Raw genomic sequence first — 27461 nt, 5'->3', positions numbered from 1 at the left:
GCCAGCCATCATCAAAGAAAAGGTCCTTTTCACTTAAATGGAGCTCAGTTAGTCTGTTCTTGAGAGACTACTATGTCAGTGTTTCTCATACTTGAAGTACCCCCAAAATGATATTTATTTGGCCACGGACCCCCATCTCAAAATATTTAGTTCCAGGGACCCCCCCTGCTACCCCCCCTGCTAGATCTGCTATTTTTTTTTCAAAAATAGCAGATCTACAAGCTCGCAGCGCGGCACTCGGTGCCGCGCTGTGAGCTTGTATATCTGCTATTTTTCACTGGTTAAAGCATTCAATAATTCTAGTCCTAAATGGGTTATAGTCTATTGATCCATCATACTGTGTTTTAATGTGTGTGTGTGTGTGTGTGTATAGTGATGTCTAAAGGCCCAGGCTCCAGTACTCACTTCATCCCCCTCACCACCACCACCACCCCTTCAGGAGCCTCCCCCAGCTCTGCCGCCCAGGTCCCCCCCTCCCTTGCCCTGCCTCTGGCACAAGGTGAGAGGAGAGCAAACCCCCCCCCCCACCCCCTTCCTTCCATGACTCTGCTCTCTATCCTCTGTTGTGATTTCGCTCACATCTTCTCTTGTTTCGTCATCTTGTGTCTCGCGATGTCGCTCGTAGCAGCCCGAAACGTGACTCGTTGTTGTGAGCTTGTAAATCTTTTATTTTCTCAAAATCTTTTGAAAGCTTTTGGAGAGTCTCTTCTATACATGCCAAAAATAGCTTGAAATTGGATAAAAACATTTGACACATCGGCTGCATAATTGCAGTTATCGATGGCGTCAAAAAAGAGACAGTACAGTATATCAGTCTGGCTCTAGTGCAGTGGTTTTCAACAAGTGGTCCGGGGACCACCAATGGTCCTTGAAGGGATTCCAGGTGGCCCCATCTAAATGATGGAGAGTTGGTAACCAAATGGAACCTTATAGATCTGTAACTCGTGAGAGTGTAAAAGGGTCCATTTGGTTTCATTTTACGCTCTCGAGAGTTAATTTCTCGTTTAACATCTGCATTACACAATATACAACAAGTCTACACAATTAGAGAATGTAGAATATTGTTATTTTGATCAACGTTGCCTGTCATCTCTCCTAACGCATCAATACAGCATGGAATTGTGAAACGATAACAAAATATTCTTTGAATCCAAGTTTTGGGTCTGAGAGGCTAAATCTCATCAAATGGTGGTCCTTGGCTCAAATGCCGTGAAAACCATCTATACTATAATTTTGCGAATGTCTGAGTGAGTGAGTGAGTGTCTGTCTGTCTGTCTGTCTCAGCGTTTCTCCTCAGTGGCTGGAGCAATTGATCTGAAATCGCATCACCATCAGCATATGAACACACCTGACATAACTGTGAAGCCCGTTTGTCACTTTCACAAATCGTATGCTGTATATTAGCATTTTTATGGTGTATCTATATCTATTTAGCCTACAGTACCTTTTGTGACCATACATGTTAAGGGAGGGGCGCTGTTGTTCAGGCCATGCACAATCACACACAAACCCACACACACACACACACACACACACACACACACACACGGGGGGGGGGGGTGTGTGTGTGTGTGGGTGTGCAGGCGGGCGGGCGGGCGGGGGGGGGGGGGGGGGGATCGGTACACAGTATCTCTGTAGCCGTTACATGGAACGGGTATTTCTTACATTGATGCTCCTACATATTAGCATGCAAGCACCAGTTAAAGTTACTTTCCATCCCTCATATACTGTGTGCACAGTGCACATCCCATAACCCACACACTGCACATCATTTCGGAGATCATATCTTTGAACGGGTAAGGGCTAGTAGATATAAAAAGCTAGATGCCTCATTGGCCGCTGCAGTTCATTGGAACGACGAGCAACAGCTGGAGTGCGGACGTCCGCGATTGCCGGAGACCACACTGCCAGTCATGTGACTACTGGCCAATCACAACGCGTCTTTTCCGTGACTTATCAATCCATCCATTTCCTGATGTTGTGCGGCTGCGCAGCTCAGCTGCTCTTACAGGCTGCGTACGTATTCGTAAAGGCCCGCCCCCACCTGCCTCTGATTGGCCTAGCAACTTCCGGTGTGTGTGGAAGTGGGACACGACCGGTCGCCGAGTCCAGCGATCTCACGCCTCAGAGCCGAAGGAGGCGTCTACCTTTCTATGTCTATGGTGAAAAGCACTGCTCTCGTGTCTGGATCCATGACCTAGGGCATTCACCAATAGGGATTTTTAGTATTCGAATTATGCAACCTCAAAGTATTCGAATAGTCGAATATTCGACAGGACTGGCCAAACTTTCAAATATTAAGTAAGCAAGAGGCGAACATTGTGAAAATAGCCGGTCTACATGCTCACAACGCCTCGCAACGCATGTAGATCTGCCATTTTCACAATATTACCTACAATTCCAAGTGCTTGTCAGGGTGGGGGTCCCCAGGTCAAATATGTTTATTTTGGAGGCCTAACGGCCTAAAAAGGTTTGAGAACCCCTGGTATAGAGCATTAACAAATTCATCCACCAGGGGCATTGACGACTCATTCTTATGACTTCCTATCTAGCCAAGCTTTTTAAACTATATATTTTTTAAAGAGAAAACAAAAAAAATAAGCGAATATTTGACTTCGGTGAACATCGTCGAATAGTGACTTTGATATTCGAATATTCGAATATTTGGTGAATGCCCTAGCGTCTACCTTTCTATGTCTATGGTGAAAAGCACTGCTCTGGTGTCTGGGTCCATGACCTCTCTGTCTCTTCACTCTGCCAACAGTGAAGACGGAGCCGGGTGCCGGCACACCCGTGTCCTCCGTCCCGTTGCCGCCTGTGGCGGCTCCCGTCTCCTCCTCCTCCTCTCTGTCGTCCTCCTGCTTACCCTCTGGCCACGCCCCACACCACGTTTCCGTGGCGACCGCCACCATCAAGCTGGAGCAGGGGGCCGATCACTCCACACACCACCACCTCATCAAGTAAGAGTTCATTATGATGATGGAACTCATTATGATTATTACACCTACAATGTTTGTTGCTCAGCATTCACAATACCAGCCAGTGGCCAAATGCTGCCGCAGCTTCACTGCGGCTGGTCCTGTTCTGTTTTAGGACTGGCTTTTGAAATACTATATATAAACTGTGAAATACACAGCGCGACACTCGGTGCCGCGCTGTGAGCTTGTATATCTGCTATTTTTCACTGGTTAAAGCATTCAATAATTCTAGGCCTAAATGGGTTAACGTAATAGAACGGCTAATCCGGAATTCTCCTTTAATATCCTGCTATGTATCTCTTGTCCTCAGCACTGAGCGCATAGAGACCATGATGCAGCTGCTGACTGCCGTAGTGAAGAAGTTCCCCTTGATTGTGCCAGAGAAGAGTGAGTGAACTTGTGTCCCACGTTGATATGAACCCAGTCTAACCTGTAACAGGACTAGGTGATCTAATCTGATGTCCATGAACCCAGTCTAACCTGTAACAGGACTAGGTGATCTAATCTGATGTCCGTTGTTTGTTCAGCCGAAGACTCCCACCCGTTCTGTGCCTCCTCTGCGGAGCTGTATTTCTCCTGGAACATCGGCAAGCGAAGAGCATCAGAGGTGACTGTTTGTTATGTTTGTCTTGTGTGCATGTGTGTGTTGAATTGATACAGTATTGGGGCGGCATAGCTGAATGGTTAGGGAGCCCGCCTGGGGAACCAGAGCCCCTGGTTGTCCCAGGTTTGATTCCAGGCTAGGGTGGCAATGTCGACGTGTGTCCCTGAGCAAGACTCTTAACCCCTAATTGCTCACACGCTCCTTGTGGGCAGCGAATCAGCTGGGTTGGGCTCCTCGCGGGAGGAAGTAGGTAACTATTACTATTATTAATGCTTTCTCCATGGTGATCATCGCCAGGCCCACGTGGACAATCAGATGATCAGTCCACCCACCCACCCTTCTGGTCTTCAGGCAGGACTACTCTGCTACGGAGCCTTGTTATATTGAGCTCAATCGCGCTGCTTCTCATGGTGTTTTACTTGAACAGCCAAACAAGCCAAAGCCAAGTCTATACAGCATGTTAATTGTTGTTCGAAGGGCAGGCAAGTCTTTTTTGTTGCAAAGAAACAAAGGGCAGATCTGTGTGGAGCCAAACAGCATCTCAAAGTGACACCACCGTTGTCGGCCGTTATTGTTCTATAATGTATTTAGCCGATGCTGCCTTGTTTTGTCAGAGGTAATTTCCCATCCTCAGAGTTGTGTTGTCCGCGTAATGCCCCTGTGTGCAAAACACAAGGCCTTCTGACTCAGCAGGCTTTCTGCTTGCCTTGTAGCTTCCTCTCTTGTCTGGTCAGATGTGTATCTCTGCCTGGCTGTCCCCTCACATATTCTCATAATGGGATCAACAACGAGTCCCAGTGAGACCAAGCTGTGGGTCTCTCTTTCTCTCTGTCTGTCTGTTTCTCTGCTTCTCTGTCTCTCTCTCTCTCTTTGTCTCTCTCTTTCTGTCTGTCTGTTTCTCTGCTTCTCTGTCTCTCTCTCTCTCTCTGTGTCTCTCTCGCTGTCTCTGTTTTTCTTCCTTATATGCTCCCAAAGGCTCGCAGACTGGCATAATCTTAGAAATGTGTTGCCCTATGTGGCTAATTCACCCATGGAACAGGGACTGATAAGAAATGCGAGAGAGAGATTGAAAACGAGGAAGGTTTTCTTACAGGGTTAGTTTTATAATGGGTATAATAATGTAGTTTCCGTAAAGAGGAGGTGGTAAACATGAGTTCATGTTGCTCCAAGGACAAAAAAATATTATTGTTTTCTCACGAATCCTGTTGGCCCTGAATGATGTATACAGCAAGAGCCGTTGGCCGCCGCGTCCACGTCCATGGACGCGGCCGTGGACGCGTCCATGGACGCGGCCGCGAAAAAAACGTCCGTGGACGCGAGGCCGCGTCCACGGACGCAAACGGCCGGCCGTCCCGGCCGTGGACGCGGCCGTGGACGCAGACGGCCGGGGACGCGGCCGTGGACGAGGCCGCGGCCGTGGACGCAAACGGCCGGCCGTGGACGCAAACGGCCGGCCGTGGACGGGTCCATGGACGAGGCCGCGAAAAAAAGGCAGCGAAAAAGAAAAAAAAAGGTGGCTATTGTATGTATTTTTTGATGGAGATTTCAAATATGACCTTCTTTTTTGCATAGGACAACTCTAACCTGCATCAATTGGTATTTTATAATTGCCAATTGTACCCCATCCATCTAAAAAACAAATTGGATGTCTATTGTATGTATTTTTTGATGGAGAATTCAAATATTAATTTCTTTTTGGGATAGGACAACTCTAACCTGCATCAATTGGTATTTTATAATTGCCAATTGTACCCTATCCATCTCAAAAACAAATTGGATGTCTATTGTATGTATTTTTTGATGGGGAATTCAAATGTTACCTTCTTTTTTAGATATGACAACTCTAACCTAAATCAATTGGTGCATCAACCTACTTACTATCTATCTATCTATCTGTCTATCTATCTATCTATCTATCTATCTATCTATCTATCTATACTTCACCTTTAGTCCAGAAGAGAGTTCAGCCTCAGGAACTTGCACACATGGAACTGTGTCATGACTGTGTCATGGAGCTAAAACAGAGCTATGTTAAATACTCACAATGACTCTGATGGACCAATCAGGGTGGTGGTGGGGGGAGGGATCAACAATAGACAGAAACTGGATAATGCTTTGTTAACTGTCCCACCTAAGTCCCTGCTAGTCTGAACAAACATCACCTTCCCTCTCATAACACTACTACTACTACATTTATATAAAGCTGCTCTTGCATTTGAATTCAAGTCTGACACAAGTTAAGGTTAACTTAGGTAGTATTTCATTTCGCTGGCTTTTAGGGTCTGTGTGAGTGTGTAGGCTCACAAATTATTATAATTGTCATTAAGTGACTCTGAGATCTATCCATCCATCCATCCATCCATCCATCTATTTATTTATACTTACTGTTTACATTTTCTATAAATATTTATTTCTATATAAAACTCAGTTGTGTGGAGTTATTGTGTGCCCTTTCTTGTTGCTAAAGAGTCCATTTGTTCACTAGACATTAAGTCAAGGTTACTATTTTGAATTGAAGCTAATTGTTTTATTGCTTTGTGGTTTAACATGATTTAAAAGGCAAATTCATTGTTATGGTTACTTTAGAAGACTGCTTTTGCATTCATGAGTTAAGAGAGCCAAGCTAATTCAAAGAGTTAGGTTAAAGGAACACAAAACATGACCTAACTCACAGCTGCCATTGGACAGACAGTTACAACATACTCTTATCTTTCACAGAACAGACAATTATCATTTATTTTATCTATTTGAGACTATGTAGCTGCTCTAGGGGAAATAGAGCATTATATCAGCCTATTCAATTGATAATGACCAATGGGTGCCAGTTTCTAAGTAGTTAAAGCATATTAACATAACAATATATGTGGCCTAGACATGGATATTGCCCAATCAACTCGTAATCTACAGAAATGTCCACCACATCACACAGTATAAAACCTAGTAGGCTTAGTGGATTACCTATGTTAAATCATGTCAGGTTAGTTTGGTTCAAGGTTCAAGTATAATAATTTATGAGCCAAAAATGTGCACAAATGTACAATCACATCTAGGCTAGAATGATAACATAAAGTCCTGACTACTCCTTGTTATTGTGGTCCTAAATACTACAATGATTAGTTTGGATGCATTGCTTCTATCATGTCCAATTAAAAATAAATACATTACATATACAGAAATCTGCCTTCTCCTGTATTGTATTAGTGACATTCATTATAAATAGTAAAATAACAGGACAGAGCAAAAAAGGCCTCTGCAAAAAAAGCCTCTGCAACTAACCTAACCTAACACACACTATGTGTTAATGTTGATCAATATAATAATGTAAAAATACAAAGTTAAGTAGACCTAAGTAAGAAATAGTAAATACATTGTAATAATACATTGAAGGGGAAATGTAGGAAAACAAATGCAACTCAGCATTGAATTTATGGCAAACATTTTGCTACTCAACCCTTTCCAAATAATATACAATTAAGAAGTGGGATGTTCCACTTAGTAAGAGAAAGAATTAATGACATATATTTTTTTTAAAAGCTAGAAGACTCACCTATTATAGTAACCATGTGAATTGCTAATAATGTTATGGGTCAGATGTGTAAAGATCTATCACATTGTATTGTTCTTTTCAGACTCAACAATAATAATGATGATGTTGTTACTTAAATGCTGATCAATGTGTGAATCTGGCTCTTATCAGGTGTGTGTTTTCTCTCCCTGTCCTGTGCTGTCCTCAGTTAAACCAAGACAGTACTGTTGTGACCAATGTGGAAAAAGCCTTCAGCTCAATTTATTATCTCAAAGTAGACCAGAGAATTCATACCGGAATGAAGCCATTCAGCTGTGAACAATGTGGGAAGTATTTTGCTCGTCTGGACAATTAAAAGATCATAAGCGTTCACATACTGGAGAGAAACCTTATTGTTGTGACCAGTGTGGGAAAAGATTTGTTCAAAAGGGGATTTTAAAAGAACACCAGAGAATTCACACTAGAGAGAAGCCCTATTGCTGTGACCAGTGTGGGAAAAGCTTTACTCGATTGTCTTATCTCAAAATACATGAACGAATTCACACAGGAGAGAAACCGTACAGCTGTGTCCAATGTGGGGAAAAGTTCAGTTTAACGGCTGCTCTGAAAGTACACCAGAGATTTCACACCGAAGAAAAGCCTTACTGCTGTGAACACTGTGGCAAACGTTTCACTGTAAAATCTAGCCTCGTACAACACAAGAAGATTCACACTTGAGAGAGACCTTACTGCTGTCACCAATGTGGGAAAAGGTTCACTCTGAAGACGGCTCTGAAAAGACACCTGAAAATCCACACTGGTGAGAAGCCATATACTGCTGTGTCCAGTGTGAGAAAAGGTTCAGTGATATTCATCATCTCAAAGCACACCAGAAAAATCACACTGGAAAGAAACCTTATTGCTGTGACCAGTGTGGAAAGAGCTTTCCTAGACTGGAACATATCAAAATACACCAACAAATTCACACCGGAGAGAAACCTTATATCTGTAACCAATGTGGGGAAAACTCTGTCGGGTACATGTCTACCGTTAGAGGCCACTGGCATGAGTGCCTTTTTAGCTCTGTTGGGGCTTGGTGAATGTACTCTGTTGTTGTTTTTTTAATTATTATCTTTGTAATGTATGGTCTTCTTACCCTGTGGGCCTTGAGCCTGTAATAAAGTATTGCTGTGCAGTGTGAGTGTCTGATTGCATGTGATCAGATAAAGACACAACAGAGGCCTTTTTTGCTCTGTCCTGTTATTTTACTATTTATAATGAATGTCACTAATACAATACAGGAGAAGGCAGATTTCTGTATGTATGTAATGTATTTATTTTTAATTGGACATGATAGAAGCAATGCATCCAAACTAATCATTGTAGTATTTAGGACCACAATAACAAGGAGTAGTCAGGACTTTATGTTATCATTCTAGCCTAGATGTGATTGTACATTTGTGCTGTTTACATTTTTGTCTCATAAATTATTATACTTGAATCTTGAACCAAACTAACCTGACATGATTTAACATAGGTAATCCACTAAGCCTACTAGGTTTTATACTGTGTGATGTGGTGGACATTTCTGTAGATTACGAGTTGATTGGGCAATGTCCATGTCTAGGCCACATATATTGTTATGTTAATATGCTTTAACTACTTAGAAACTGGCACCCATTGGTCATTATCAATTGAATAGGCTGATATAATGCTCTATTTCCCCTAGAGCAGCGACATAGTCTCAAATAGATCAAATAAATGATAATTGTCTGTTCTGTGAAAGATAAGAGTATGTTGTAACTGTCTGTCCAATGGCAGCTGTGAGTTAGGTCATGTTTTGTGTTCCTTTAACCTAACTCTTTGAATTAGCTTGGCTCTCTTAACTCATGAATGCAAAAGCAGTCTTCTAAAGTAACCATAACAATGAATTTGCCTTTTAAATCATGTTAAACCACAAAGCAATAAAACACTTAGCTTCAACTCAAAATAGTAACCTTGACTTAATGTCTAGTGAACAAATGGACTCTTTAGCAACAAGAAAAGGCACACAATAACTCCACACAACTGAGTTTTATATAGAAATAAATATTTATAGAAAATGTAAACAGTAAGTATAAATAAATGGATGGATGGATGGATGGATGGATGGATGAATGGATGGATGGATGGATAGATCTCAGAGTCACTTAATGACAATTATAATAATTTGTGAGCCTACACACTCACACAGACCCTAAAAGCCAGCAAAATGAAATACTACCTAAGTTAACCTTAACTTGTGTCAGACTTGAATTCAAATGCAAGAGCAGCTTTATATAAATGTAGTAGTAGTAGTGTTATGAGAGGGAAGGTGATGTTTGTTCAGACTAGCAGGGACTTAGGTGGGACAGTTAACAAAGCATTATCCAGTTTCTGTCTATTGTTGATCCCTCCCCCCACCACCACCCTGATTGGTCCATCAGAGTCATTGTGAGTATTTAACATGGCTCTGTTTTAGCTCCATGACACAGTCATGACACAGTTCCATGTGTGCAAGTTCCTGAGGCTGAACTCTCTTCTGGACTAAAGGTGAAGTATAAATAAATAGATGGATAGATAGATGGATAGATGGATAGATAGATAGATAGATAGATAGATAGATAGATAGTAAGTAGGTTGATGCACCAATTGATGCAGGTCAGAGTTGTCATATCTAAAAAAGAAGGTAACATTTGAATTCCCCATCAAAAAATACATACAATAGACATCCAATTTGTTTTTGAGATGGATAGGGTACAATTGGCAATTATAAAATACCAATTGATGCAGGTTAGAGTTGTCCTATCCCAAAAAGAAGGTAATATTTGAATTCTCCATCAAAAAATACATACAATAGACATCCAATTTGTTTTTTAGATGGATAGGGTACAATTGGCAATTATAAAATACCAATTGATGCAGGTTAGAGTTGTCCTATGCAAAAAAGAAGGTCATATTTGAATTCTCCATCAAAAAATACATACAATAGACACCTTTTTTTTTCTTTTTCGCTGCCTTTTTTTCGCGACCTCGTCCATGGACCCGTCCACGGCCGGCCGTTTGCGTCCACGGCCGGCCGTTTGCGTCCACGGCCGCGGCCTCGTCCACGGCCGCGTCCACGGCCGCGTCCCCGGCCGTCTGCGTCCACGGCCGCGTCCACGGTCGCGTCCACGGCCGGGACGGCCGGCCGTTTGCGTCCGTGGACGCGGCCTCGCGTCCACGGACGTTTTTTTCGCGGCCGCGTCCATGGACGCGTCCACGGTCGCGTCCATGGACGTGGACGCGGCGGCCAGCGGCTGTCTCTCGATGTATATCGTCGTTGTCGGGTGGAAACCTTGTATCTCCAAGTTTCAAATGCGGTGCGAGGCGTTGTGTGCTTGTAGATCGGCTGTTTTCACTAGTTTAAATTTTTTTTTATTTATAAATGCAAAACAAACGGTTTTGGACATACAAGGTTTTCATCGGACAACAACGATATTGTTTTAAAACTAAGACATTTTGTGCAGCTCCAGCGAGCTGTGGCGGTGAAGCGGGTTGTCCAGGACGTGTTGGACCACTGCCCCCGCCTGCAGGCGCTCACGCCTCCAAAGACCAGGGAGGTGGTCCAGTGGTGCCGGCAGAGGGGCTACACACCACCTGACCCCGAGCCCCAGCGCAGGAACGATGAGGAATCCATCGAGGACATCCTCACTCAAATAGACAATGAGCCTGGTAGGTTTAGATCAGGGTTTATCAAACTTTCAAATTTCAGTGGACCTGTTGGGGTCCATTTGTACACTGTCAGAGTTACAGACTTGTATGGGTCAATTTATTGATTGATTGATTGAAGACTTTATTAGAAGTTTGCATAGGAAAAGGTATAGTTTCATGATGGTACAGTTCACTGGTACAAGGTCTACTAAAAGGAGATCCTAGAAAAGACTAAGCTTATTTCCATAGGAAACCATTGAAACATTGAAAGACAGACGGATAGAACACAGTACTATGCAGTAGATATAGTCAGGAAAAAACAAATAAAAAGAAGGATAAAAACATACAGCAGGCAAATACAAAGAAGGGGCAGGGGAGGGGAGGGCTGGGCTATGGGCTATGTTTGTTTTTACCAGTTGGGAACGGCTGCTGCCTCTAAGTTGTTTTTTTCAGGGCGATTTTAAAGGATGTTAGTGATCCACACTCCTTTAAGACCTTCGGTAAGGCATTTCACATTTTTGTAGACCCCCCTAAAGGAACCCACAGTCCCTGGAATCCATTTGAGATCCACTGGTTTAGATTATGTGTTACGTCCGGGTGTGTGTTTTTTTTTCCCCTGAGGGATCGACTCGTTTTACACTTCTCACAGTTTACATGGTCTGTCTGTTCTCTGTAGTTCATTGTACTTCAATATCTTCTGCTGCATGTATGGTTGTGGTGTTTTACCTTCACCAAAAGTGATACTGTTGCCTCCAGGACCAGTGCACATTCAAGGTGTGAACAAAACTCAAAATCCTCCAGTCTGAATTAAATCTTTTTTGAATGAAGACAGTCACACTCCTCCCTAATCTTAACCAACACATAACTAAAAATAAAACATATCACCCATCAACCAGCTGCCATCAGTGGCAGTGATTTCAAAAAACAAGTTGTTGTGCTTCTCTTGTGAGAGTGAGTGCATGTTGACCCGTGTCCGGTGTGCCCGCAGAGTGCCCGTCCACGCTGGGGAGCTGCGAGGACCTGGTGCTGCGGCTGGAGCAGATGCAGACCCTGTTGAAGACGGAGCCTGAAGAAACCTACGACGAGGTGGTGGACGTCATCAGCGTCACCCCGCCCTGCCAGAGGCTAAAGGTCAAAGAGGAAGAGCAGGAAGCGGACCCTGAGCCCAAGTTCTTCCTGGGTCCCTGCCCGTCTGCCCAGTTTGTCGGCGAGACGGCCCAGCAGGTCAGCATCCACTCTCAAAATGATATTTATTTGGCCACGGACCCCCATCTCACAATATTTAGTTCCAGGGACCACCCAGAAGCAAAAATTTAGTTACAAACGTTTGCTTTGAAAATACATATATTCAAAGATTTGCACACATTTTCACGACTTTTTCAAAAATAGCAGATCTACAAGCTCGCAGCGCGGCACTCGGTGCCGCGCTGTGAGCTTGTATATCTGCTATTTTTCACTGGTTAAAGCATTCAATAATTACTGTATTTTTTGGGTGGGGGGTGGATGGAGGAGGGGCCTTTTTGTTACCACCATGCTCTGACCATTCTGCTGCGTTGTCCTCTTGGATTAGTGTTTCTCAAACTTTCAATGTTTCAAGGTCTCCCGTTAACTCTGACAGTGTATAAATGGAACCAAATGGACCCGTTTGGTTTCATTTGGTTCCATTTGGCAGTCCCCCCCACACTGTCAGAGTTAGACTTGTATGGGTCAATTTGGACCCCCCTAAAGGAACCCACAGTGTAGGTACACTGAAGAAGGCTGGATAGCCGAAATGTTTGTTTCTCATTGTGAAGATGCAAGAAAGTAATAGAAAATCTAATCTTGCCACTGTGTGCGATACCAGGGTGGATGGAGGGGGGGGCACAATGTGGCTCATACTGTCAGATGCTTACATTTACCAATCTAAATGCTTTTCTTTTGTAGTGTAGTGCTCTGGGATTCCAGCCTTCTATGTGAATATTTACATTCCCTTACGTGCTTGACGAAAAAGTCCATTCTTGTACTCTTATTCTGTTTGGTCCTGCTCAGATAATTCTACTAAGAGTGGGATAGGTGATACCCCTGTCGGAATTAACCCTTTCTTACAGTATACCTAATATCACCCACTTCTCTTAGATTGGAGTTGCCTTCCAGCCAGTGGAGGTGGAGAAGAATGTGTTTGCTCCAGTGATCGAAGCCATGATTCTCAAGGTCAGCCAACTATGCAAACTAGGCAATAAAAGTTGGCCTTCTCCACTTAAAAGGCCCGCCGTTTTCTCAGCATGCCCTTGAATGTAGCGATGAATATATGCATGAGGCGTGTGTAATCTGCCCTTATTGCATGTTTCCTCTCGTACTGTACCAGAGACCTTTGTGAATAATGATGTTTGTGTGTGCTTCAGGCGACGGAGCAGTTTGCCAGTGACATCCTGCGAGAGGCCCTGGCCGGCGCTTACGCCAAGTCCCCTCAGAACAGGTCGGAAAATGCAATTTATTTCCTCTATTGTATACCCTGCTTATGGCACCGTGGCTTTTCACCGTTTCTAGTGACAGATCTAGGACCTCACTCTGGAGTTTAGTGGGAGTGCCAGTCTAACACTGCTATCAATTAGCTATGTAAATGCATTAATAGTTTTTTCCAAGTGCACTTTCTATATTGCTTCCAGGGCTCTGTAAGAAATCTTCAACAGCTAGAAATTATTATTCATACTAGAAAAGAAGCTCACTTCTGCCTTTTGGCTCCCAGTTCCTATGTGATAGCCCCCCATACCCCTCACATCCTCCAAGCAGTTTCTATGTAGTTTCTCAAAAATTGACCAAGATTATGGGTTAATTCTACAGATTGTGTGGAAATTAAAAGGGGGAAAAGTAGCCAACCCATTTAGACTACTGTGGGTGTGCCCTAGAGACACACACACATGTGCACACCACACACACATGTGCACACCACACACACACACACACACACACACACACACACACACACACACACAGCTATATTTCCTTTTTTTTTTTTTTTACTATTTTGAAAATAATTTTAGCTGATCTAAATCAACACGTTGTGAGCTTGTAGATCAGCTATTTGAAATGTTCTAAATGTTTTTATGTTTTTTAAATGTCAAAAAGGTTTAGGGATAAGGGGTGGAAAATAGAGCCCACAGTATAGCATTACATGACGGTCCCGGTGGTGTCGCGGTTCCCGATGACCTTTGCTGCGTGTCACTCCCCATCTCTCTCCCACATTTACTGTCCTATCGATAAAGGCATAAAAGCCCCCAAATAAATCTTTAACCCATTATTTTATACTTTAGCTATTGAAAAATAGCAGATATACAAGCTCACAGCGCGGCACCGAGTGCCGCGCTGCGAGCTTGTAGATCTGCTATTTTTTTTTTATCGTGGAAATTAGAATTTTGACCCGATTCTATAAGTGTCTTTTGAATCCTTCTAAGGTTTTTTTTTAAAAACCTATGTTTCTATGTCAGCAATCTGGCCAGCCATCGTCAAAGAAAAGGTCCTTTTCACTTAAATGGAGCTCAGTTAGCCTGTTCTCGAGAGACTACTATGTCAGTGGTTCTCAAACCTTTTCATGGGAAGGACCGCCAAAATGATATGTATTTGGCCACGGACCCCCATCTCAAAATATTTCGTTCCAGGGACCACCCAGAAGCAAAATTTGAGTTACAAACGTTTGCTTTGAAAATACATATATTCAAAGATTTGCACACATTTTCACGACTTTTTCAAAAAATAGCAGATCTACAAGCTCGCAGCGCGGCACTCGGTGCCGCGCTGTGAGCTTGTATATCTGCTATTTTTCACTGGTTAAAGCATTCAATAATTCTAGGCCTAAATGGGTTAAAAAATGACGTGACCGTATGATATTATTTTCTGTCAACGTGGCATACTGTGCTCAAAACGTCCTAATGCTGTCATGGGGTGTCTCCAGGGCTCCGAAAGAGATAACAGCCGTGAACGTCCACGAGGCGGTCAGCAGCGTCCCCACCTGTGACTTCCTCACCAACACACACATGGGTTACCTGGCCACGGACAACTGACCTACAACCACATAGACTTTGACTAGAAACTGACACACTAAGGCGTGTTTTATGCTTTGTCGTACGACGTGTAACGTCGTAGCATATATTTCATACAAGTATACGTTAAGCATAACTCTGAACCAAAATGTTTGAACGTCAAATCAACTGTGCTATCTGACGTCAGGGCGTGGAACTAGATTAAAATAATTTGGAACTGACTAAAACCGTTTTAACATCTTATTAGCACCTAAGAATGATCCTAGCTGCTTTAGTTGCTGTGTCCGACAACAACGCCTGACAAATATTGACGTACTGTATGTATTTTTACTTGATCCTAGAAGGGCTCTGCTTGTTGTTTGTACTGTAGCATCCACACTTACCATAGTTTCAAAATGTCTGTGAGAACAATGTTTGAGAAGTTGGAAATTCTCGACTTGGAAAATGAATAGAGTGCTGGGCTCAACTCTAAAACAAAATTCTTATTTTGTTGTATATCCTGCGTAGCAGTGGTTAAGTGGGGGGGTGGAGGTTAAGTGACTTGCTTTTGTGAAACAATATGGACGCACAGGGCAAGTCCCCCTCTGCTCGTCCTAATCCTGTTGCCTCCTCCTCGGCACTGGGCGCAATATTGCTTGCACTCTCTCGCTCGCTCAGTTCCCCCGGAGGAACTGAATTATAGAGAGAGATTTATGATTTACGAAATGGAAGCAGCCCATGTCTCCAATATTAAAATCCCATATCAATTGAGTCAGCACTCCCCCTGACCGAGCGGGGAGCCGCTCCTCCATGAGTCATATGAACCCTGTTAGCCGTGTAACTGTGAAAGGGGATGTGTGTCATTCTTAACGTCGTGAATACAGTTGTTTTGTCAGATCAGGCTCCGTTGGTGTCGAGGGCATCCCGTTACCATGCCAACCAGTCTCGTCATTGAACAACACTATTAACTTGTAAAATGTAAAATGGCCATTTGGATTGTTTTTGTGCAAAAAAACAAATAATAAAAAACAATCGTCTGTTCAATACAGTCAAATCTGAGGAATACAACTGTATTAGCCTTTTCCAAATGACAAAGCTGACTATTTTTGCTGTGTTGCATTATAACAATGTCGGTTGTCTGCACTTAATCAAAGCTGTTGAGAAGCTCTCAGCTACCTTAACGATCCAGGGAATAAGTCACTGGATGCATCTCATTATCATCGTTGTGATTCCGAAGAGTCTGTTATAACAGTCTGTTCCCTATGGATCACTGTAGGTCTACTAATTGCCAGTTTCAAGTACTGTTTAAGCTTGATTTATACTTCATGGAGCGGCGGTGTCGTGTCTCACACCACAAAATAGCCGCTCTACAAGCTCACAGCGCTGCAACGTGTTGTGACTCGTGAGCTTATGGATCGGCTATTTCCGTTGTGCGACACCCGCACGGTAGAAAAGTATACATCGAGCCGTTTAATCTTCTGTTGTCATTGTCATGATGTGTATCAACAATGTATGATGACCAATGTGATTTATATGAAGGTGTTGCAATTTCAGTTTTATTTTTATATTTCATATACAGTATCAATCACTGCAAACTGCAATGCCCCCTGTGTGTGTGTGTGTGTGTGTGTGTGTGTGTGTGTGTGTGTGTGTGTGTGTGTGTGTGTGTGTGTGTGTGTGTGTGTGTGTGTGTGTGTGTGTGTGTGTGTGTGTGTGTGTGTGTGTGTGTGTGTGTGTGCGCGCGCGCGTAAGCAATTACACATACGGGATGTGCTCATTTGGGATTGAGTGGATGCTAGTGTGCATTTTCTGACTGTAACTTTTATATGTGATGACTGAGGCGGGTGTTGTGTTGGTGACTCATTGTAATATTAAGTGTTGTATCCATCCATGTTTGGATCGGCTGAGTGTAAAGTGTTTGGGCTAGGTGGTTGTGTTGTTTGACCAAATTTAACATAGTGTAGAAAATATCTGAACATTGTATTTTCATTTCAGTGGAAGACCAAAAAATGTAATCGATATTCTTGTAATAAAAAAAAGAAAATCTGTTCAAATGATTGAGTGGTTCCATTTGTCCAATCCTAGGCTGCAGGCCTGCAGCCACAAGCTGCAGGGATCTCCGCCTACCGATACAGCTGACATTTTAATTCAGTGATTTTCAACCTTTTTCATATCAAGGTCCATTATTTTATTCTGCATTTGAGCCACAGACCACCGTTTCATGAGATTTAGCCTCTCAGATCTGACAACTATTGTGTTGTCATTGGATAAACATTTTGTCCACAATTCCATGCTGTATTGATGTTGGTACCATAGGAGACATATATATATATATATATATATATAGCAGGGGTCTTCAACAGGGGGTCCGGGACACCTAGGGGGTCCTCAGAGTTACTACAGGGGGTCCTCCAAATATTTGACTGATTTCTCCTTTTTTTTATATTAACCACTTGAACCCTAGTGTCCACATTCGGAGAACTTTAGCCAAAAATAGCAGATCTACAAGCTCGGCTATTTTTGGTGTAGAGGGGGAAAAGAGCAGACTAAGTACAGAGTGAAAGGTCAAGTTTATTAAGTATTGACGGTTCAAGTGGTTAAATATCTGAAAACACAAATTGACATGAATCCAAAATACACTGATGATTGTGCTGTCAAACAATGAAACTATATGGAATCTATGAACAGGTTGTGGGGGTCCCTGCTTCATCTCTCTCTCAACTAAGGGGTCCTTGGCCTAAAAACGTTGAAAACCCCTGATATATAGTAACAGGCCAACGTTGATCAAAAATAACAATCATTCTACATTCTATAATTGTGTAGACTTCTTGTAAATGATGCAGCTGTTTAACAATAATTTAACTCGAGAGCGTAAAATGAAACGGGTCCATTTGGTTTCATTTTACACAAGAGTTAAAGATCTATAAGGGTCCATTTGGTTACCAACTCTCCCATCATTTAGATGGGAACCACCTGCAACCCCCTCAATCACCTCTGTTTTAAAAAAACACAGTTTTAATTCATTGAATGAGTCGGTCTACGAGATCACAAAATCGGACATGCTTTTGTGATCTCGAGGTTGTAGAAAGGCTAGTTCAAATGTTTTAATCGTTTTGTTTTTTTTAATCTTCGGCTATAATTACATGCCTAAAATAGGCCAGTTCATCAGCTAGTCGATGAACTGGAAAAGACTAGCCTGGCTCCAGACCATAGACTCCACCTAGCCATAAATAACACCTCCGCAATGGACCGTCGGTAAGACAGTTTGATCCCCTTTAATACTGCTCCAAGCATGTACAAATCCAAAATATAAGATGCTCACCACCTTGCCCCAAGTGTTCTCTATCTATTCGGAACCTCCTCGGGATGTGTTAGTCCATATTCCTCGTTTTGTCCATATTCCTCGTTTTCCCAAATGAGTGCTACTGCGCAACAGCGGGAAACGAGGAAATGCACTGAGATTCAGAGACAAGCTTGAGTAAAACACTTCTTTATTGAAAAATATGGACTGACACTTCCCGAGGAGGTTCAGAATAGATAGAGAACACTTGGGGCAAGATGGTGAGCATCTTATATTTTGCATTTGTACGTGTTTGGAGAAGTAAGCGTCGTTATAACCCTGTAAGAGTAAAAATGTCTTCAAAATAAAAGTCCTGGGTGTTATTATTTATGGCTAGACTCCACCCACTCACTGAGTGGACTGCTTCTCTGAAGACCAGAGATTCAGTCTGAAGAAATATTGCTTATATACAGTATATGAAGAGAGTATGGTGTGTTAATACCATGATTATACGCATTGTGTTTGTGGAGCTGTTCAATTGAACCCTTGAGAGCTTTCATGTGCTAAATTACCACTAAACATTTTACCGTGCAACTCCTTTGCATCCAAAATGACACAACATGAAAAATACAAACTGCTGGAGAAAAGTGAAAAAAATAACTAAGAGAAAGAAGTAAGAACCTAATATTCTTTTAATGTATCGTCATTTACATTTCGTATTTGCGCTTTTATTCTCTGAAACAACAGCTTTACAAAATAAATTAATAGACCTGAACAATACTTTCTCAAAATAGTCACCTAATTGAATAAATAAAGTATTTTCTTCTTTTTTTATTACTGTAATAAAAGAGTTCTGGGGAACACGAAAACGCCAAAAAAGTGCTTTGAGTGTACACGCCACGACATCATCGTGGGTGTAGATCCAACAATATGTACAACAACAGGACAAATCATTCCAAATCAACCAGTGTATACGACACGCTGACATACTGTACATACATACGTACACAAGTACTGCATAGAGCAGCCATGTTTCATTATGTATAGTGCTGCAAGAAAAAAGAAAAGAAAAAGGTTAAACTATTTTTGTTACATGCATATTAATTTCCATAGCAGTAGGGTTAAGGAAAGCTTGTAAAAGGTGAGTGGCTTTTACGTGACATCTGATTTTCACTCACTCCTGGCTTATACCTAACTTATACTCCGTCGCACGATGGTGTCCCCAGCCCCTGGCATATCAACAGACTTTGCACACAGATTGTACATTCCCCTTGCATAGATTTCTTGTGGTCACGGAATTAACGGAAAACATCCTCTGGTTCGTTCCTTCCTTGTGTTGAGCCGGGCCGAGTGGAATGGTTTGGTTGTTTTCAAACGCAGCCTCAGATGTTGAAGACCCTCGATCTACTTTGAAAGACGGCAGATGGGTTTGGAGAGAGCTTGGTCTTCACCAGCTGCTCCTGTGGCTGACACACACAAACGCAAGAGAAGGAAATAAATAAACAATCAGAGACGTGTTACGTGACAAAGGTAGAGTGGTTCATTTCAGCTGAGGTTTGCAGCGGTCTGGAAGCATGATGACAGAAAAAGGGCAACAGCTGTGCTGCTCACACCAGCCATGTGAAATCAGAGGAGACTGGTTGAGGTGTGCATGCAGTCAAAGAGCATCAGGTTTTCTGTCAAAACAGACAGCCTGACATCATCACTGCTTGCTTCCGTTGGAGCACTCTGCTCTGCTGATGGCAGCGATTCTCAAAGCCATATACTGCAATCTATCAGGGTGGGTTCAATGAAAGGGCTCTTTGCACTTAGATGTTGCCTCCTGTATATTGTGTTCTCTCTGTAATTACTGGATCAGTCTACGTAGCGAAATCCAGACTGCTACTCTAAGCAACACTTTGAGAGTTATGAACTCTTCCGATTTAACTTTAGCTGAAAATGGGCTTTTGTTTAGCACCAAATAGCAGTGGAAGTCAGACGGTGTTTAGCAGGTAATCCGAGCAGAAGTTGACAGAGATTGTAGGCTCGCTGTCCCAGCGGCACTTTAGATATATAAAGGCACATCATCGTTGGAGAAAAAGCAGGCTGTACACACAGCTTCCCATTGTTAGTGCTGTCAACGAGCTTCTGAAGCTTGTGTGTGTGTGTGTGTGTGTGTGTGTGTGTGTGTGTGTGTGTGTGTGTGTGTGTGTGTCTGCATCTGTCTTCGAATGTGTGCACGTACAGTGCATAATTGTGTGTGTTTGTGTGGTGTTATCTTCCTCCTACACCTCCACACACATTTTGCTGCTGTGTGCAGTACCAAGGACTGCTTCTCTTAAATTAGATTCTCGCTGAAAAAGATTGCAGCCTTACTGCAACATCACACTTTACCAGAATGGCAAATAATCCATTATCACTCACTCTGTCTTGCACGCTTGTCTGTCTCTCTCACACACACGCGCGCGCACATGTCGCACACACACACACACACACACACACACACACACACACACACACACACACACACACACACACTAATGCACACACACGGACAGACGGTGCCTCTCATATTCTCATCCGTTTAACCCATCTCCTTTGTTCTCTTCCTGGTCCCCCTCTCTTTATCCCTCTCTCTCCCTCAGTCGTACTCTTCCACCCTGACTGAGCCTTGCCCAGTTGGCACAGGCCACTGCTGTATGCCGAGGAAGGCAGCGTGGGAACGGGGAACGGGTCCAAGTGAAAAGAACAGCGAGAGAAAGAGAGGGAGCAATGGGCTGGAACAGTTAAGAGAGCAAAACAAAATGCCTAAATCAGGCTTAACACATTCAGGGAGGCAAAGAGGAGGGGCAGCGTGTCGCCGAGCAAAAGATAAAAAAAAAAAAAAGGATTTCAGAGGTGAATTTCAGGATGCAGTGTCCCTGCGGGCTGTTTCTCCCCGACAGTGAAGCACTACCGTGAGCAACATTCTCGTCCCCCCGCCGTTCATCTGTGTCAGCGCCACACAGGCACACACACACACACTTTTATGCACAGGCAGGGTATTCAGAAGTTCAGGGAAAGTTCCTTCAGTGCTCTGACAGCACAAATACAAAATCCCGCCTCTGAAAAATAACCTGGAATCTGTCATGCTTCGGATCACTACTTAAAGTAAAATGGCAAACAGCGTGGTCCCCGGTTAAGACATTTATTCTACAGCGAATATAATGTGACTCGTTTTCTACCTGGCTCACGCACTGTCAGATTTGACTCGATTTGTTTGCCGGTGTCGCGGTTGCCTCGGGCCTCAATTCCGTGCACACCGCTCTGCTCGTCATGTGCTGAATGCAGTGGCTTGGTGGCGCACAGCTGTGCGCGGGCACGCGAGCAGACAGCCTGGCCCCAGGTTAAGTAAGGCATTGTTCCCTCATTTCACAGTTTACGATCCCATTTAACACATCCCTGCCTTCAAAGGGTTCAGGAGAAACACTGCGGTTGTCGGAAAACTAAAGTATCTGGTGTTCTGATCATCAGGTCGCCTTTGCTGCGTATGCCTTCGATACAGTATTTGGTGTCCGCAATTTAACAAATTGATTCGAGTTAATCCCCATCCCACCATAGAGTGTGTGTGTGTGTGCGTGCGTGTGTGTGTGTTTGTAGTGTCTATGCATAGACAATCCCCAGTGGATGCTTAGTGGGGTGTGTAGTGTTTGGTCAGACATCTGGGGGTGTGGTGAGTGAGTCAGTAATGAATTGGCAGTGGGTAGGCAGTGATGTCGGTGATGTGGATTATGTAAGATTGACCTGATCTTCTGCCAGGCTGGTTTGTGTCCTGTTCGCAGATTGTAGTGACTGATGAAAATTGACCCAAGACTTGTCTGACTGCATTGTATGCATTTGTATTTCATACTGTGCTGTGAAGTGGCCCAAAGGAATCATTGCACTTTATTCACACTGAATAATCTAGCTCACCTTTACTGTGACCTGCGTTCGTGTGTGTGTGTGTGTGTGCGTGTGCGTGTGCGTGCGTGCGTGCTCACTGAGAATGAACCCAAAGGAATCATTTCACTTATCTGCCCAATCTATGAATAATGAAGCTGACCTTTACTGTGACCTGTTTGTGTGTGTGTGTGTGGGTGTGCACTCGCAATGCGCACTGCGCACACACGCACGTGCCCAAGAGTTCACGTGACTTCATCTCTTCCATTAAATAGATGCAAGGATTTGTTTTACAGAGAAAGTTGAGGGTCGATAATGATACAGTAGATGTAGTGATCATTATACTTTTTTACTGTACTCTCTAGGATATGAATACACAGTCATTGCGCTGTAGTCTCCAACAATCTCTAGTAACACTGTAAATACTCACTACTGGGCAGGTGTTATTAACCAATCATATTGACCTCCAGCAGCATCAAACAATGCTGATAGGCTTAAGGGCCCCCAGAGAGATCAAACTGGGGCATTCATTATTAGGACTTGTAGATTGGATTATGCAACTGACCAACAGCCAGGTCATCCCGTTGTCTACTCATCCATTAATTGTGTTTTCAAGAAACACTGGAAACACTCATTCTGCTCTCTCCAGGAGCAATGGCGACAGGAGGGCCGGCCAGCGTCTCCACTGAACTCTTCAAAGCACTTAGAGCCAGTCTAGCCCAGAGCGGCACATTGCACAGTGGTAATATTCTCAACTGGCAGATGGCACTGAACAGTGTGGGCAGGCGGGTTGGTGGAGGAGGCGGAAGTCCCCTCCCCCTGGAGATTCCCTAAAACATTTTCCCTGTCATGTAACAGCTGCCCAGAGTAACATCCCCCAGGAGAGAGCAAGAAGGGAAGGGGTCATGTCAAAGTCCCCTCTTCTGGTTTAGCTGACCATAAGCATGAAACAACCACAGACAGAATTGTACTACTTCTCCGCTTCCCTTAGTAAATATTTCTAACTTAAGCTTTTAGTTAGGTTCAATCTTTCTCGGTTTTAAAATGTTCAGTCTATTGGTACATCTGCCCATCTCTGTCCGCCTGTTTCTCAAGTCTCATTTTCTCTGAGAACACGAATCTGGGACGATATGTCCAATTTGCTTATTTCTCTGCACTCATCAGGCCTGTTCTATTCAGGCCAAAGTCAGGAGTAGAGCTGGAGCACTTGCCTGGCATTACCTAATAGAGTACGTGGCCTGTTTTAAACAGCTGGGTCACTTTGAGCAGCTCTGGGACAGAATCCTGTATCATTTCTTGGAGACAATCCGGCGGCACTATCGCAGGACACCTGTGAGATGCATGAAGATGACTTTCAGGTACATTGCATGCATACATTTAAACCTACCACTCCCACAAACCTGCACCATTTTTGAAAATGTATGACATTTTTCAACTTGGAAACCATTGTGACGATTATGCAAAATAATTGCAATTATCTCAGATAATTGCGGTGAGGCGATTATTTCATAATTATGACAGGTCTAGGAGTGGGAAGTTATCCAGAATGGATATTCAACTTGTTAAGATTGTAGAGCTATGACTTTTTACTTTGCACTCAATACATGTGTCTAGGTCTGTCACGATTATGACATTTTACATGACGATTAATTGTCACTCAAATAATTGCGATTAACGATTTAATTGTGTATTTGTCGTTGACAATTACATTTCTGTCTGGCTTTTAGGCTTTGAAGTTGCACATGGCAATCATGACACATAACTTAAATATACAAAGAAATTACTGACATATTTGACAATTTTATACTTGATAGTGGAAATAGCTTATGCAAAATAATTGCGATTATCTCAAATAATTGCGATTAGACGATTATGTAATAATTGTGACAGCCATACATGTGTCTGTTACTTGCAGTGTATAAACAAAATGGAACGTAAAGTGCAGCTTTGAAGTTTGCACCATGCCATGGTCTCTGTGCTCACCGCCTTGGTTGAGATGCTGAGGTCGGGCCTCTCGGGCCCGCCGCTCTGCTGGCGGTTTGAGGGGCTGGGGATCCCGCTGGCGTGGAGAGGCACAGGGATGGGCTGAGTGGTGGCGGTGGCGTTGGGAGTGGCAGAGGCAGAGGCATGGTCAGCTTGGTGCGGAGCTATGGGCTTGTGGGCCTCCCCACTGTAGGCAGCCTGGTAGCTGGTCTCAGGGGACAGTCGGGGGCCTTCAGACACAGGGCTGGCGTATGGAGCAGAGGGGCTCTTCCTGGTGCTTTTGGCTGGTCTCACCCCTGTCCATGGCCGGTACTCCTGCCTGGAGAAAAAGAGATGTCGCTCGGCTCAAAGGGGTCGATTTGGTTTCATTTGATTTAAAGTAAACCTTAGTACCGTATTCACTGTGCATGTACAAAACTATTCATGTTATTCAATATTCTGACAATAATAAGTATTGAGATCATCACGTATCATGTATGGGGAATATTAAAATGTGAAATATGGATGAGGGCTTTGTGTACATTTGGTCTCCCACACCATCAAAGAATGACTTCCATAGTAGACATTACCAGTAAGCACCATCATGTCACATCAAAATCCTGAGGCTTAATTTAACTCTGAGAGTGTGTAAATATTGATCCTCATGGGTCAATTATTAAAATCATACTCAGGATTTTACTTTGTGCACCCTGTTATGTTCCATGTTTAGGCCTGGAGTCACCAGCTATCCTTTCATGGATGATGCAAAAATGCAAGCTCATCTTTTCTGATCCTCACTATTGATTAACGTTCCACCTAGCACTCCAGTGTGAGAATATGAAATGCGGGAGAGAATTATTGATGTGCTCCCATTCCATATGGATCTAGCTGGCCAGATGCTGGCAATCAATTAATTATTAATGGGTACATCTAATTTTCCAGCAACCTACTTAACATCGTGATCACATAACTTTGCTGTTTTTTTTCTCAACATGCCAAGCTGTAATGGTGAGATGCAGCGCACTGATTCTCAACGTGGGGTCCGATGGGCCCCCCAGGGGTCCTTAAGGGGCTTCCAGGGGGTCCCAGCTTAATTATTGATAGTTAGGAACCAAATGGACCCTTGCAGGGGCAGGGCTGTAACTCTGAGAGCGTACGAATGGAACCAAATGGAGTTGGAACATTAACAGCACAGCAAGATTTTGCTTGGTTGATTAGGTTGGGGTCCCATCATCTCCCATGGCATGGATCAAAATCCTATCAAAACGTGGCCTAAAGAAGAGGGATGAGAATCAATGTATACTAGTGCATATAGTGGACAGTGACAGGTGCTGAAGTGCATGCGTGGTGCTGAAGGGACAGCGCTCATAGAAGTGGAAGGTCTACCTCATTGGTTCTCAAAGTGGGGTCCGGGGACCCCCAGGAGTCCTTGAGGGAGTTCCAGGGGGTCCCCAGCTAAATGATAGTTAGTAACCAAATGGACCCTTATGGGTCTGTAACTCAGAGAGTGAAATGGAACCAAATGGACCCTGACGGGTGTTCCATATGTACACTCTCAGAGTTTAATTAACATTGATTTCATATAATTTGGCATTTCATGTTATAGAAATGCCATTAAATGGGGGGTCCGGGAAATTAAAATGGTTGGGCATCACTGCTAGAGCTGTAAAAGATCTTCTCCCATGGGGGTCCCTGGCATATATTTTCAAATGGGGGGTCCGCGAGCAAATAAGTGTCAATTTGGGGGTCCTTGACATGAAAAAGTTTGAGAACCACTGGTAGGCTATAGTGGACAGTGACAGGTGCTGAAGTGCGTGCGTGGTGCTGAAAGGACAGCGCTCACAGAAGTGGAAGGTCTACCTGTAGCAGCTGGTGCCTGTGTGCTGCTGCTGCTGCTGCTGCTCCCCTCTGTCCACCCGCTCCCCCTGTTGCTGTTGCTGGCCGGCACTGTGGGAACCGTTTACCGGGCTGTCCGTAACCCCACCACCACCACCACCACCAGCAGCCCTGCCCCCGTTACTGATCCATGGGAAATTATCCTTTTTGGGAATCGGCCAAGGTTTGAAGTCCTGCTTGTACTGCGTAACGGTCTGGAAAGGCACGCCGGGCGGATGGTAGTCCTCTCTCCGGGGCTTGTAACTCCCCGCTCCCCGAAACGATCCGGGCGCCTTCGGGGACCCACGGTGGTGCTGGTCAGGGGTTGACGAGAAGTTCCTCGTGACACGGTCCGTGGGCACCCGCTTGGTGACGGATCGCACTTCTTGCTCGCCGATGTCGGAGTAGTTCTGGATGGTCAGCGGGACCGAAAGGTCCGACTTATCCATTTGACTCCAGAAGCGAGCCAGGCAGCACACTCTGCTGATGCACGGCCAAGCCATAGTGACTCAAAGAAAAAAACACCAAATCAAACGCAAGCAAAGAAAATGGGAAAAGGCAACGGAAATCGTAAAGAACAAGCGTTACATTCAGTCAGAGTATGTGTCCATTCCCCAAGAACTGAGAGCGAGGATAGGGTGTCCAAGTATCCAGAAGCGGAATGAATGCCAACACGGTCACGGATGAAACGGAGATCGTCGGGGATTGTCTTTGAACACGTGGTTCGCGATAGTGCCTCTCGACTATGCAGAGAAATGATTCAAGCATGATGCATCTCCATTCAGTTCCAGTGCGTGTCCACATCTGCCAGGAAATCAATTTCTCCTAATGTCTCCAAACCATGGGGACTTAAATGCCACCAATATTTCGTGGACCAGAGCTCCACGCACGCAATTTGCATATCACTGAAGTAAAAAACATATTGCTTAATTTCTTTTTCTGTCGAGGTTACATAATTTAACTGCAGCGCCACAGGTCTCAGCTATATGGGATATTGGAGTATAGACTAATCCTCCCCCTGAATGCAAACACCTGCAGAAGCCAAGATCCAAGCGCACAAAAATCTAATCTAATGAAATAGCCTGAATGTTTTCAACTTTCAAACGTCGGCAATTTTCTGTACTTCTTGTCGCCTCAAATTGCTTTATTTCATTGGTTCTCTAGCCTAGTGTTTTTCAACCATTGGTCTGGGGACCACCAGTGGTCACTGAGCGCGGTTCCAGGTGGTCCCCAGCTAAATGACGGGGAGTTGTAAATGGACCCTTGTAGATTTTACACTCTCAATAGTTAAATTATTGTCACACATCTGCATTAGCCTAAAAAAACACACAAATGGAGAATGCAGAAGAATTCTTGTTTTGATCATCGTGTATCGTGTGCTTGTTATCTCTATGGTACTGATTGATTGATTGATTGATTGATTGATTGATTGATTGACTAGTTTATTAGCCGTTTGCAATAGAAAATGGTACAGTTTCATGACAGCACAAATCACTGGTACAAGGTCAACTAAACGGAGATCCCAGTAAGCTTGACTGCTTATTTACACAGGAAGCACTGAATCAATACAGTATCAATACAGCATGGAATTGTGGACAAAATCGTATCCAATGACAACAAAATATTTTAAGTCTTGGGTCTGAAAGGCCAAATC

At 43.7% G+C, this 27461-nt stretch overlaps 2 protein-coding genes across 6 annotated transcripts in view; one reads left to right on the top strand and one right to left on the bottom strand.

The window, feature by feature from the left end:
- The window catches only part of yeats2 (YEATS domain containing 2), a 69278-nt gene extending 52451 nt beyond the window's left edge, over positions 1–16827 (top strand). For 4 of the 5 annotated variants that reach the window (XM_080726861.1, XM_080726862.1, XM_080726863.1 and 1 more), the window contains exons 22-30: positions 374–499; positions 2765–2960; positions 3289–3365; positions 3506–3585; positions 10615–10819; positions 11787–12022; positions 12914–12988; positions 13180–13253; positions 14727–16827. In XM_080726861.1, coding sequence (XP_080582987.1) covers positions 374–499; positions 2765–2960; positions 3289–3365; positions 3506–3585; positions 10615–10819; positions 11787–12022; positions 12914–12988; positions 13180–13253; positions 14727–14835 — 1178 coding nt within the window. In that variant the 3' untranslated portion in view covers positions 14836–16827. The remainder of the gene's footprint in view (positions 1–373; positions 500–2764; positions 2961–3288; positions 3366–3505; positions 3586–10614; positions 10820–11786; positions 12023–12913; positions 12989–13179; positions 13254–14726) is intronic. The other variant, XM_080726864.1, reaches the window with a different exon arrangement.
- A 2628-nt stretch (positions 16828–19455) lies between these two features.
- map6d1 (MAP6 domain containing 1) lies at positions 19456–26310 on the bottom strand (the record flags this gene model as incomplete). The annotated part of the gene is made up of 3 exons (XM_080725844.1): positions 19456–19539; positions 23954–24272; positions 25793–26310. 3 exons carry the CDS (start codon positions 26308–26310, stop codon positions 19456–19458), a joined length of 921 nt encoding a protein of 306 aa, XP_080581970.1.
- Between the last annotated feature and the right edge of the window lie 1151 nt (positions 26311–27461).

This window comes from Nannobrachium achirus (assembly GCF_963921795.1).
Source record: "Nannobrachium achirus genome assembly, chromosome: 5".
NCBI lineage: Eukaryota > Metazoa > Chordata > Actinopteri > Myctophiformes > Myctophidae > Nannobrachium > Nannobrachium achirus.
Note: the sequence above shows the minus strand (reverse complement) of the source record. Positions and strands in the feature narration are given on the sequence as shown.